General features: G+C 32.9%; 1 protein-coding gene across 2 annotated transcripts; it reads left to right on the plus strand.

Moving 5' to 3' along the window:
* The first annotated feature begins 872 nt into the window (after window positions 1–872).
* Window positions 873–12107, plus strand: LOC136984569 (zinc finger protein 684-like). 2 transcript variants are annotated; one of them, XM_067281616.1, is made up of 4 exons: window positions 873–1160; window positions 9397–9510; window positions 10423–10588; window positions 10713–12107. In XM_067281616.1, exons 1-4 carry the CDS (start codon window positions 956–958, stop codon window positions 10966–10968), a joined length of 741 nt encoding a protein of 246 aa, XP_067137717.1. In that variant the 5' UTR covers window positions 873–955; the 3' UTR covers window positions 10969–12107. The 2 variants fall into 2 exon arrangements, with proteins under 2 accessions (XP_067137717.1, XP_067137718.1); XM_067281617.1 differs by lacking the exon at window positions 9397–9510.
* The last annotated feature ends 3062 nt before the right edge of the window (window positions 12108–15169 follow it).

The raw sequence follows: 15169 nt of genomic DNA on the forward strand, positions 1-15169 counted from the left end.
TGTGTTGGACAATGGCGTAGCATAGTGGGGGCGGCAGGGGCGGCACTCTTAGGGAGCGGCAAAATTTCACAATAAATAATAATAATATCTTGTAAAAATTTGAACCTGTACAATACACAATAATGATGATTGTTCTTGCTGAAAAGTTCTTTAGAATTGCTATATATTTCAGTCTTTTAAATTGAGATACCTAAATAAGGTGTCGGCGAAATTTTCTTCCGCCCCGGGCGGCTACGCCACGCTACGCTACGCCACTGGTGTTGAATTGGATAAATTTGTGTTTTGTTAACATTATCTTTGTTGAAAGATTTCCCTTCTTAATAGTGGCTCGTTATAGCTTCATGAATCCCAAGCAAATTTAAATTAGGAGTCCCCGTGTACACGTTGCCTTAAGACATTTTTCTTCGGAGGAATTTTTTGGGGAAATATATTCTTATAAATGATTGGTTTGGGGCTCCTTGTTGGTGGGGCCCCAGACAATTGATTTTTTTGCCCATAGGATAATGCGCCACAGCACAAAACGTGGGTCCGTTTCTTATAAAAGAGGCCCGTGTTTTATGCAAGTTTATGAAGTAAAAGCCCGTCTTTCTGCTGTAAGCACAACTCGCATCCTGGCCACCATTTAAATAGTTGCAATAATAAAATTATATTTTATACTAAGTTTAAATAAACTTCGCTGACATAATGAAATTTTGCGGGTCGTTATTGATTTTAATTATAGAAAGATGATAAAAAAAGTATTTGGATTAATCATCAGGGTAAAAATACTTTAAAATATCAATTTTGTTTAATTTTTTAAATAATAATAATAATAACAATAATTAATTTTATTCCAAATATTAAAATAAAAAATAAAAAATTAAGTAATTGAAAGTTGGCAACACTGAAACAGGCATTTTCAGTCGTCTGTCGAATCGAGTAAACAAGTATGCGTCAAATAGGATGGGTGGGTTAAATGGAAAAAGAAAAGAGTCGTTTAGTCTGTGATATTTGTCAAAAAACGTATCGATCGAAAGTGTGTTTAAGGGTGCACATTAAACACAAACATCCATCGCAGAGGAACCCTTTGTGTTTTCAATGCGACGAATGTGGAAAAGTCTTTCAATGGAAAGACACCTTAAAAGATCATTTAATCTTAAAACATGGATTTTCCGAACCGGGTAAGTGCACTTGCGTGCTTGCTATTTCTTTAGTTTTGCTTAATATAAATTTTAAAGTGTATAAAAATCGGCAATCGGCACAATTGTAGATATGAGTGACACGGGATCTGAATGGAGCTGTCATAGGAGCAAAATAGTCAAAGGAACCGTACCTCTACGTGTGACCCTTCACGAGATATAACCCCCCCTCAAAATTACTCTATGCGACATGTTCCTATGCTTTGTTTTCCATAATGTATCTCAATGAATAATTTTTTTTAAAAAATTTCTGTTTAGAAGGCATTAAGGCATTATAAAAGCTTTTTACAGCTTTTATGGAAGGTCCAGCTATATGACACTCCTTTGAAACTAAAAAACTTGATGTGCTACCGATCCTATTTTAGTTTCGATGGAGTGTCCTACAAATGAAAGGTGTCCCAATGGCAAGCCCTATGCTGGGACTCTTATGCAAACTAGTAATGAACAACGAAGTGGGGACAGTCATGCACTCGTTGAATTCGTGATCTGACGTGATTCGATGTTATCGGCGTATTCGGAGGATGTAAATAATCTAGTGGACTTGACATGCTACCGGTTCGGCTATACTTCGATTGGAATCGACTGTGATGAAGGATTGGAACGAGTGCTGGGTATGTCGTTCTAGAGTAGACTTCAAAGATTTATTATGTTTAAACTCTGTGAAATACAATGAGGTTTCTTGTATAATAATCGGTAACGCTTTGAGTTTTTATGGACGTGTAAAACTTTTTGACGTGGCTTCCGCCGGTCGTGCAATGCATGTCCCATCAAAATTTAGTTCTTTCTACACTTTTTCCAAGAACTTTGCATCCCAGAAACAATGATGTTTCATATTCTTTCTTGTAACTGTTGTATATTCTGTGGCATGGGTGGCAGATAGACTTTGTCTTTTACAAAATCCAAATGCAGAAGTCAAAAGATATAAGGTCTGAGGATCTGGTGGCTGCATGTTTTATAATAAATAAGATACGAATCTGACTCTGCATAATCTTGCGTTTATTGCGTGGCAAACTTACATTGACTAGCCGGGTTGAATGCACCTGCCAAAGTGTTTTTCCTCGGGACGTGTTGTTGGTTCTTCTCCTTGCCAATGTGTTGTCAGCTAAAGTAACAGATAATTTATTGTGTTGCCACGGATTATCTTCCAGTGAGGGAACAAGTGTAAAAAAATATTCTGAGACAGTTGTGACTGAATGACCTTGCATGTTGTAAGGGATATGACAAATACTGTCTAGAATGGATTTCGTTAGTGAGTAATAGTGACGAGTCTCCGTGGATATTGTACTCTTTTTCTGTAGCAAATAGATTTTGCAATGTCTTCCGGTTTAGGAGTTTGTACTTCTGTTGGCATTGTCGGCATTTGTAAAGATATGGTGGATAAATTATAGGTGCCACTGGAGGAATTAAAATTTGTTGTGGCCAAATCTGTCTTGCCCTTTAAGATAAATGCTGCCTGACAATATTCACATTTGATTCTTTTGAGTAAATAATTTATCTCACCATTAAAATTAGTCAAATTCTTCAATGTGAAAAAAATCTTTAAAGAAACATTTCCTAGTTTTAATTTTTCTACATATTACTGACATTTAGAACACATTTACATGCATGTTTTAGTTTTTTTTCTGGTTGAGAATGTATATTTGAATCCTTTTCTTTATTTAACCAATAATTAGTTAACAGTGTTGCAATTGAAAAAGGTAAATTGTTATTCTTGTATAATATGACAGTTTGTGATGTCACCTATGATGTAATTGTAGAGAACCAATGAAAATTTAATCTATCCCCCTATGTATTACTATTGCTTACTAGAGTGGTTTGCTTGCAAAATGATGACAATCTCTTGCTCTACCTTTGATTGCTACCCTGTATTATCTTATTGGCAAAGATTTATTATGTGGAAACAAAAACAGGAAACCAATATATAATGGATTTGCTGTACAATAATTTGGGATTATAAATAATTTTGTTGAGGAACTTTGTCTTGAAGGTATTGCTTCTTATGGTAGGCAGTTTAGTACAGTGAAACCTCACTTAACGAGCACCTCGCATAACGAGCAAAACAAATTGTAAAAATTTGCCTTGCTTAACGAGCGATGTTTCACATAACGAGTGATGAGAGAGGAAATCCCGAATTGTGTGCATGCGGCATGCTCCATCAGTCTGTGTTTAGCACTTGTTCCGCTAGCATCTTAGTGTCGCTTGTGATCACACATTTTTCCAAACTTATGTTCACACATATTACTTATAAACATCAACAACCATAACCTGTTATATAATAAACACGCCTAATGATATGCCAAATTCTTGGGTCATTAAATTTAATGACCGATTCCAAATTAAATTTTAGAAATGTCTGAATTAAAAATTAACTACAGTGGGTGATTGGTTAACGAACAAATCGGATAATGAACACTTTTGCAGAAGATTTTTATGATTGGATAACGAACACCTCACAGAACAAACATAAGAAGAAGCAACATAAAATAATGAATACAGATTTAATTCCCTTGTCTTCGGGCAAAAATTCAAAACTTTTTGGAGCGTGGGAGACGTCGACATTGACGCTCAACCCGGTATATACTGATTGGATAGTATTCCTCCGAACTTTGAAACTGTCCCTTGTAATTACAGCCTTTTATTTTTCTGACAGAAACAATTCTTTTATAGTATTCACGAGACTGTCGGATGGGTACTTGTTAAGTTTTCTGTTGGTTTTTATTTTTGAAAGATGAGAGTATAATAGCAAATGTAGAGAGTGGGCAGAAGATGCTTGATGTTTCTAGGCAGTATGACTCAAACAGGTCTATAGTAGGCTGCAGTTCAAACTTATTTAAGAAAGATACAATGTAATCAAGAAGACTCAATCAGCTAAACGAGTAAGAAAAATTACATCTAAGAAATAAAGAACATTGAAGAGCTCATAATGGACCTGAAACAGATCTGACGACAGAAGAGCGCCAAGAACTCTTGAATGAAGAACACCAAAAAACTTGCGAGATATATTTTCTTCTGAAAAAAAGGATTAATGCCGATATCTGTTCTTAAACATCTTTTGAAGAAGTGGGAGGATGTCAGAACAATGGTCTTAGAATGGCATCCAAAGCAGGTTGAGGGATCTCTACAATTACAATGCTATTAATTACTTCTGAAAAATCCTGAAGAAGAAAGAAAAGCAATCGACATTAGACAGATTCTTTAACCCCTACAAATGGAAAAAAACATGATTAATAAAAATGCAGGACTGTGTATGTATGTATTTTTAAGTTTTACATATAAATAAATGTAGTAAGAAAGTATTTTATTTCTTGAGGTCTCCGGAACAAATTAATCAAATTCTCATAAAAGCCTATGGTAAATCAATAATTGGTTAATGAACAATTCGGATAGCGAACAAAGTCTTGGAATGGATTATGTTCATTACTGATCACCCACTGTATTTATAATTATTTTAATACAAGATGGAAACATAACTGCCTAGCTCTAGTCAAATTAATTAATTTCTATTATTTAATTATGGCCTTTACATAACCCAAGAATTTGGCATATTGTTTGGAGTGTTTATCAAACATATTAACTGTGATTTTTTTTTTCTTTTGTTTCTGCAAATCGAATTCTCATTCCAGGATGGTTCATTCCACGCTGGAGGAAAAGATGATCATTCACACTTCTTAACAGTGTATATTGTACAATTTTTTTTGAATAAACATTATACATAAAACATTTGAGCATTTTTTTGGCATGGAACGCATTATTGAATTTTACATTAATTTCTATGGAAAAAATTGTTTCGCTTAACAAGTGTTTCACATTACGAGTAAGACTCTGGAACGAATTATGCTCATTAAGCAAGGTTCCACTGTATAATATCAACAACATCTTTCCCCACAAGGAAGACCATTAGAACAATTAGTCCTACCCTCTGTCTTAATCTCATATATACTCCTATTGGAGGTCAGTTATGATCGCAGAAAATGCAACAAAAACTTCAATCACTATTTTATTAGCCCACGATGAAACAACATCTGCAGTTATTGTCAGGGTTGTCAATGCTGTGCTATACAAAAAACGAAAGATAAATGAAATGAAGCTGAAGTACAATTATTTCCTCCTTTAACCCAATTATTTGAGCGAACCACCATGGATATTGTGGGTCCCTTGCCAATTTCAACGAATGGGAACAAGTATATATTGGTCTTTATAGATCATTTTAGTCAATATGCTGAAGCCATACCTTTACCCAATATTCATAGTAAAATCATTGCTAAAGCCTTTGTCACACATATTGTCTTGAGACATTCAACACCTGTCCAACTCCTCACTGATCATGCACCCAACTTAATATCAAAAATGTTTAAAGAAGTGTGCAACTTGCTTCATATTAAAAGACTTCTTACTACTGCATATCATCCGGCATGCAATGGGATAGATAGATTCAACAAAACTCTTATTGATATAATATTCCACTATGTTGCCAAGGATCAACGGGATTGGGATGAATGGATTCCCTATGTATTATTTGCAACAATACCACTATCCATGCTTCTACAGATGACAGCCCCTTTTTCTTATTGTATGGAAGAGACCCCAGGTACCCTTTCGACCTTGTCACTAGTCCCACAAGGACTAGATATGACCTAGAGGATAATTATGCCTCTGAACTTAGATATCGAATGATAGAAGCTCATCAGGTAGCACAGGAGCATGCGGAAACAAGCTGCAAGGGAATGACAAATACGTTGCCGTTGAACACATAAGCTATCCACTTATTATGTGGGCGATTGAGTCTTTCTCAATGGAGTTGTTGTACTTCAAGGGTTGAAGAGAAAATTGGCATCTAGGTGGTCAGGTCCTTTTAGAATCATAACTGAACTGAGTCCAGTCACCTTTATTATTGAAAATATTCAAACCAAGAAATGGAACCAATTCAAGTCCATGCTAACTGTTTAAAACATGCTGCTGCTCAATGGGAGTCAAACAACCAGAGATTATCAATCAATCTCCTTTTTCAACTCTGACAAGAAGAAAGCCACATACTGAAGAACTTTCCTCTACCTTAGATCCTTGAGATGCATTTGTTTTAGCAGAAATTCCCCAATCCAGTGAAGTGAGAGTAGATTCAGAATCGGATAGTGAAAGGGATGATGATGGAGAATCCTCAACTGAGGAGAGACAAACCAAACAACTTCTTTCACATCTGTATGCCTTGAGAAGTCAAGGCCCAGTAGAGTAACAGCCGTGGATCTCCCCACCTCCGCAACAAAGTAGAATTTCTAAATTTATCTTCCCTGCATCTAGCAGACCTTTGACCTAATCAAAGAGCCAACACTTGACCTAATCCAGACCTTCAACCAAGAATAACCCAAACTCATTGGCACTAAATACCACCTATTTACCTATACATTATATGATATTAATCTTATAAAATACATCTCATACTACACCGTATTACTCCAAGTTATGATATTTTAATTGTATTAACCACCAAGATCTATGTTATTTTTATTATATATATATATCCATGCCTAATAATATATTTGTATGTTATGTTATATTAACTCTATATAACTACAATGATATATTATTATGTCTATCGGACCTTTATTCATTTGTACGTTTTGTGATAATAAATAATAATATAATAACATGCTAACCGTTTATTGATACATAACTCCTTTTATAATAAGCTTTTACATACGGATACTAAAAAAGAGAGAGAGAGGAAAGAAACCAATCTTGTAAACTTATATTTGTGTTAATATCATTGACGATTTCTGTTGCGGAAGTTATTAGTTCCAATAATGCAATGCGATAAGGAAATAATTGTATAATACTTAGCTATAATTGTAATAATAAGAGAGAGAGAGTAAATTGCTTTTGTAATCACTTTAATCTAATAAACTTCTAATCCTACAAAAAATCCAGCTTGCCCAAGAAAAACAAGCTTGATTTTGGAAAGGCTGGGGTGATGTGAGAGCCTAGATCTTCTCTTGCATTTTTCTGTTGCCTTTTATGTAGAGAAAGGGTTATAAATAATGGGTATGAAAAAGTTTTTAACGTTTAAAATTTATATTAACCGCAAGGCAAATTGTTTCAAAGAGAAAATTTTTATAAGAAAAAAAACTTTTTCCCAACAATTAATAAAAGATGGAAGGATGTGATTGTGTTTTCCCACTGGATTTACTTCCTCACAAGGTGACACATCTTCCGAATGTGTCACCCGGAACTTCCACCAAAATTCATCTATTGGCTACAACCTATAACATTTCCGAAAAAAGGGCAGGAGGAAACACAAAGTAGACCCCCCCCAATAAAAAGGGGGGTCGGATGACAATCCGGGTCATGACTACAAGTCAGTCCTCGCCTTGCTCCTCAAGTGGATACCTCTGTAATCCTCCTCGGCCTAGAGTGAACATCTGTAGAAAACAACTTGGAAAAGTGAACCCCTTTAAGGTGACGTCTTTGAAAGGAAGTGACAAAGGGAAAGTAAGCCAGACCACCTTGTGTCAAGCAGAAAGTACTTTTTTCTTTTTTAAAGAATGGTTAAACTTTATTTCATCAGAACATTAATACACTAATTACTGTTTTACTGTTTTAGCTTTATTGTATCGCCAAAGACCTTTCATGACCTTCTACTAGCCTACTATATTCTTTTGTGTTGGTTGCTGCACAAATCTGCACTGTGCCCTCATCCTGGCCTATGTTCTACGGGCGATTTCATCTGTTTTATCTGAGCTCTCTTGAGGAGCTCCTATGTACTTACTGTGTGTAAGTTGATGCATATGATCTGTTCAGTGTTTGTAACCTGGTACTCTGTTTATAAGCGGATTCTGTTTCTCTCTTCTCATGCAATTTATGCTGTTTTACTGTCATTATAATTGTCAAAGACATTAACTCATTTTACTGACATGTTTTCTAGTTAATGTATATTTTTGCATTTTTTTTTTTTGTATTGTTTTTATTTCATTATCATACACATTGTCGGTTCTATTGCTCAGAATGTAACACCACTGTACTCCATGTCTTTCTACCCCGACTGTGCCTAGCGGTGTCGGGAGAAATAAAGTTTATTTTGTCTGTCTGTCTGTCTGACAAAGGGAAAGAGAAGAAACTGCTTCCAGTGAGTTCCATCAATCTGGCAATTTTAAGGTATCTATACAACTTATCTAGATGTAAACTCTCTCTCTCAACCTAGAATGCAAATTTGTTAAATCGTAGATGAAACCTTTATTATAAAGTATTAATCTTTTTGTATAATTAGTTAAATAAACAAATGATTGTTATCGTTTTAATGGGTGTTTGGTGCACTTCCCTAACCATGTTGTCTCTTATATCTCTCACGTTGTCTCCATCCGGATCTGGCCGCCTTTAATACGTTACTGTTTGCGTGAGAACAAGATCATTATCGTGATCGTATGTCGACTCCGACATACTGGTGTCATCCTGACAAGGCATTGTGACATGGTGCCAACCCTATGGTCACAATTAATTTAGATAAGAGATGCACCTAATGTCTAGATACTAAGTAATTTGGTACTAGAGGTAATCATTAATAATAGTGGATTTATAGCCAATTGTTTGGTTGAGAAATTGTTATGCCCGCTAATTTTGCCACTCTAGGCACTGGCCTATTGTGCTTGTTTATAAATCCAGCCCTGACTGTGCAGATTTAGTCCAACATTGTATCTAATGAGTTTGCTGCAGTTACAACTAGCTAGTTTTAAGCTGACCTTCTCTGCCAGTGATAAAGTGATCTGCAGATGAAACTGATACTCTATTGTCATGACAGCTATGCAATGAGCTACATTTTCCCTAATTGATTTAATTTTAGTAAAAATAGAATGACTTATTGATAATTTTATAATTTTTCAAAAATGAGTAGATCAATAGCAATTACTAGAAATCATTATCATCATTTCATTACTCTGGGAAAATGGAAATAATTTTAATTATGACAACTTCCTCACAGAGCTGCATGGAAACATGATTCATACACATATATAAGATTTGTCTTCACATATATAAACAATCATCTTTGAATGTTTTAATAAATTAGAATAATAAAATATTTTAATATTAATAATTTCTCAGAGGTATAAGGTGTCTGAGTAGTAATGTTTTAAAACTCTGAGCATTTTATTTGAGTAATAAAATATTTATAATTTAAGAACATGTTTTTAATGTAATCATGTATGATATAAACATTAAGTTTTATATTTAGGAAAGAAAATGCTATGGTGTCACTTCTGTCCCAAAAAATTCCTGTATAAAACACAGCTTGACTCGCATTTACATACGCATAATGATTACAGACCCTTTCAGTGTGAACAATGTGGTGAGTGAAATTTTACATATATTTACATATATTTAAATACAACAATATATATAAACTTTTATACTGATTCATTTCATTTTTATCCAAGTATTTGACTTATTTGTTTTAATGGAAATAAAAACAAAAACTGTAGGTTTTATAAAGCACTTATACTTTAATTCATAGATAAAAACAATCTCAAAACACGTATGTTCAAGCAATGAATAGTTGAAAAATTTTCAAAGTAACTTGTTTAAGTTAGTGTAAAACAAATTTCTAAAAATGCTTATAAAGAAATATAATTTTTGCTTTAAAAAATTAACAGTTTTGTTGTTATTATTGTTTGTAATATTTTCAAATAATAATAATATATTTATGCTTCAAAAATTCTTTTTTGTGTTCTATTTTTAGAAAAATACAAATTTAGAGATGAGACTAAACATGTGTGTGCACAAAAATATATATTTCATATTTCTTGAATTTTAAAATACAGTAGAGCATCAATTATCCAAACACCGATGAACTGAAACATCGGTTAAACGAAAGCATTCCAGTCGGACTGTGTCTCGTGCTGAATCAAACGTTTTTGATACTAGATTAACTTCTAAAGTATAATTTTTTTGTTTTTATGTTTTTCAATATATTTATTTTGTTTCTACAAAATAAAGAAATAATTTTTAATGATACAATAGCCACAATTATTATAATAAAAATTTTTGTTAGGCTTAATACCGACAAAAATTCAATGTGAAGCGACACGCAACGGAAAAAAATTTCAACATGGGATATACTAATATACTATATTAATAATGTATTTTTTTTGTACATAATCAGTTATCCGAAAAATCGATTTTCCAAACAACCCCAGTAGTCCCCAATTGATTCGGATAATTAATGCTCTACTGTATTGTTAAAATGTAATTATCCTTTCAGGGAAAAAATTCAAATACAAACATTCGTGGAAGAAGCACGATATGACAGTCCACTCCAATAAAAGGGATTTTCAGTGTGATACTTGCGGAAAAACTTTTAAGACGAAGAATTATCTCTACACTCACGAAACTAATGTTCATCAACAGAATAGTCCCATCAAATGCAGGTAAAACATCCATTTAAATTTTTTCATTAACACAGGAAGAAAGATTAAATAAATTTGTACTTTATGTACTAAAAATGTTAAGAAGATGCTTTTACAAAAATTGTATCTTGTATTTTCTTTCTAGCTTTTGTGAGAAATATCTGAAAACAAAAAAGATCCTAAATTATCACATTCAGCAAGTTCATCAGAAAAAGGGGAGGAAATACATATGTTCTGTTTGTTTCCAAGCCTTTATTTCACCAAAAGATCTTCTTAGACACAGTAAAACGCATACTCGAGTTAAAGACCATCATTGCAGTTACTGTCACAAGAGCTTTTCTCGAGCAGACAATTTGCAGACCCATCAAAAAATTCATAACAAACAAAAAGAAAAACTTTAAAATAAATATAATGGATGATTTGGGACCTCTGTGATTCTGCAGCATGATAACTCTCATACAAAGGAATATTTTATATAGTAACACAGGTTCCTTGATGTGTTATTTAGGAGTTACGTGGCCCATCAGAAGCTTACCATGCTTCAGTGCCATCATACAATTTGTAGACAAATAAGCAAGAATGAATGTCTAAGATTTGGCTGATCTGACCGACACGATAATGTTACGGGGAAGCTAGAATAAACGATGTCACGAGCTATCCGGATTTACCGACAGCAGTTATTAGACCTCACGTTTGATTATGTCCAATAATCACTGTTATAATGATGTCATCAATGTACTGCAGTTTAGAATGGACACTTTGAACAATTGAACTTTCTACAAGTGTATTTGTAACAATAAGTATTTCATGTCATTATTTCCCTTTCATTGTTGTATTATCTATCACTTACGTGTTGCTGCACATAAAATGTTCCTTTCTGCAAGGCCTATCATGCTGCAGAGGTCCCAAATTACCTTGTATAAGTGATTACATAATTAACAAATTGGCATTTATGACTGTGAGTAAGATGTATTCTTTTTTTTCTTCATTTTTAAAAAGGAAATATAAATTTATGAAAATAGGACAATCGAATATATTTTTCCACATGATAAAGCTATTTCCATGATTAGCCTCTTAAAATTTTAGAATTTAATGCACTCCTGGAAATTTCTTGCTTCAGAATGTAGAAAAGTGATCAAAATTTGGGAATCTCTAGCATGAAGTGATCATCATGCTAAAGATTTCCAATATATCTAATGTTAAAGATCTGACAGAGATTGGATTAAGAGGACCACATTAAAAAAAAGGTGCTTTCATATTGCTACGTCTTTGATAAATAGCACTTTATATTTCTTTAATTATAAAGCATATATCTTCATATATTGTCTCATTTTTGTAGGATTTTTTAAAAAATATTTATTTAAAGAATGAAACATTACAATATTTTGCAAGCGATGTTGAAAAGATCTGATATCATAGAAAGCAAACAAATGTGCGAATTGAAAATATGTTTTGTATTTCTAAATGTAGAATTCTTATTTTAAGTAGATTAAACTTCTATATTTTTATTTAAAAAATGTTAATAAAAATGAAAAAGTAACCATTGAGCGGATGTGTGAATTATGTTCACAATATAAAATCAAGAGATTTGCATCTCTTTCATTAACTTTTTTTATTTACATTAATGTGCAACACGACACTATGCAGCATTTCCCAAATTATAATTCCCATTAAAAACTAATGATCACAAATGTTTTTGAGAGTTTGACTTCCGTTTTTAGTAATCTCAATAAAGTAGACTCCCCTATAACACGGTAGATATGTTCTGTGTTGTACAAGTCACTTAAATACATGAGCCAATCACAGCCCGTGTGCCTGGCTGTGATTGGCTCATGTATTTAAGTGACTCGTACAACACGTATTCATATAACATGGAACGTATCTACCGTGTTATAGGGGGGTCTACTGTAACTAGAAATGATGTGTCTAATACATTTGATCACCAGACCAGCAAGATTGTTACTTGTAGAAAAGAGATTTTATCAGTACTCAAAATATAAAGATGCATTCTACTTTAAATTTTTCTTTTGGATTAAGAATAAGACTACAGGTGCTCCCCTGAACAATTTGACTGTACAGGAGGGTCTAATGATGTGTTCACTTGTTTATAATCGATCAGCGCCGCCGTAACTTATCCGTTACAATTCTCAGACACGCACCTGTTATCAAAGAGTTGACCGTTACGAGATTGACGGTTGCGATTTGCGCTGATCGATTATAAACAAGTGAACACATCATTAGACCCTCCTGTACGTCTAAAATTTAATTTCACACATATTCTGAAGTTCTCTTGCCGCTCACGGAGTGGTGTCGAAATCAGTCTTTGGCCAGTAATAAATTAATCTTATTTCCATTATCTCTTGCGAGGTGGCGTAGAAATCGGTAACGTTGGAGTAACGGCATTTTTTGTCATTGTTTGCAATTTTCATAAACTTTTATGATGGTGCTTCAAAAATGCATCCAAAACATAATAGTAAATCTAGCAGTGAAGTGCAAAAAGCATGGACTAAACTGGATCTAAACTGATTATTATAAAACTAAGTGTGTTAAATAAGAAAACTGAAACACTACTAAGCAACATCAAGCAGGTAAACAAACAATGTATTCTATTGTATATTGAAGGATCAAACGCTAACAATAAGTGGTTATTCCGTGTACACGGAAATAAGATATACACAGAATAACCACTTGTTAATGTTTTGACCTACGAAAAAACCTTGGGAACCTGTTTGTAAGTAGACCACCTGCTATGATTTATAAAAATAAATTATCTTTTAATCCTGTGAAAACCAATGGTTTGCTGCATTTCAAAAGTTGGCCAAATATGTGAATTTTCTGATGTTATTGTTGTCTCTTTAATAACGTTTTCAAATTCCTCTTTCAAGTGATAACAATTAAAGTATTTTAGCTCTGTCTAAAATAATTTTCTTCAGAAATGTCTGGTTATATTTTGATAATTCCCGAATTATTACATAATCAATTAATAAAACAGTAATTTTTCAAAGTCTATCAATCATTATTGAAAAGCACATTATATCAAAATAGAAATAGAGAAGTCTTCTTATATGTTTAAATTGTTTAATTTACAGATGTAATTTTAGAATATCCTGATGGTAATAATTTGAAATTTATTTTACACAGACACGGAAAAGCAATAAATATTTAATTGTAATGTTGAACCTGTGTGGTTCATCTAAAAGATTGTATGTGTAAAACATGACAAAGATCAAATGAGTAAACTGATCTAAAAAATTAATATTGAACACTTTAATCTATTTATAATTAGTTTAAATTGTAAATTAAAAACAAAAACAGCATGTTTTTAATTTACAATTTTAATCTTTTTAGATTGAACTATTAAATAAAAATAAACTGCCAATTTTCTTATTAACCCATAAAATTGGCTTTGAAAAAAGTTTTTTAAATTTTTCCTTTTGTAATGGATTACAAAATTCATTAAATTTACCCCTTAATCATTAAGTTTTCATCCAGTTTATTAATACATTAACTTTGTGGCAACAAAAAGGTTGTTTCTAATTAAAATGAAAATAGAAAAATGATAAATGGTACCATTTAAATTATCTTTATTGTGGGGATTGAAATATTTGCCTATTGTATAATTTGCTTTTGACTCTAAATTTTATTAATTGAACAAAAATTCTAAAAAGGAACTCGACCAGGAATGTCAGTCACAAGAAGAATGCTATATCGGTACAAGACACGACATCAAAATGTTGACGACGTGTTTTGTACCAACATATTAACTTGTCAAGAACCGAATCATCAGTAGAGGAAAGAAAACCGTCCCCCAAACTCAGGATATTCCAGAATACAACCATCAGACAAGAGTCTCAAAGAAAGGAGAAATGAGAGAGACTCGAGATACGGGGGACTTTGGACAGTCAACAATCGGCCATTGTTGCTATTACCAGACCGGGTCTTCGGTCATCATCTGCTTCTATCTTTTACTTTGTTGTCGGACAGAAAGACCTGGATGACTTGTCCCCAGTCTTCCAACCATTGTCATAACATTTGTTAAACTAGGTATTATGTTAACTCTTGCACAATGCAAAAATTGAATAAAATAAAACCCAATAGTCTTTGTCTCTGATGAAATGCGGTACAGACGAAATAACTACGGTTAAACTAACTGTGAAGTTAAATCAATTAATCTATTGAAAAAAAGAAAATTTTCAACGGAAATTGATACTTAAGCAATATATACAAAAACCGCACCATTAACGTCTAATACTCATACATTTATTTTTAGATCAGTTCATTAACACCTGCCCTCAAACTGAATATGTGAAGGATTTGGAGAGAGTTAAAATTAGTGATGGACAAAATGATTCTTTTCACCAATTCAAATCATTAATCTAGTTTTTGAATTGGTAATGCTGTCTTTGGTCATTTAATAATCAAAAGAAGTTGTTTATTATTTTAAATTTAGTGATCAATCGATTGAAACAAATCAGTGAATGTTAGTTGTAAGAAATAACTTTATAAAATAACTTGATCTAAACTGAAAAGTGGTTAAGTTTAAATTTGAAATTTTGCAATGTAGAAATATATGTTTGTCTCTGGCATAATTATTTTTCTGGG

Source organism: Centruroides vittatus, unplaced genomic scaffold, assembly GCF_030686945.1.
Source record: "Centruroides vittatus isolate TY-2023 unplaced genomic scaffold, ASM3068694v2 contig_923, whole genome shotgun sequence".
Lineage (NCBI taxonomy): Eukaryota > Metazoa > Arthropoda > Arachnida > Scorpiones > Buthidae > Centruroides > Centruroides vittatus.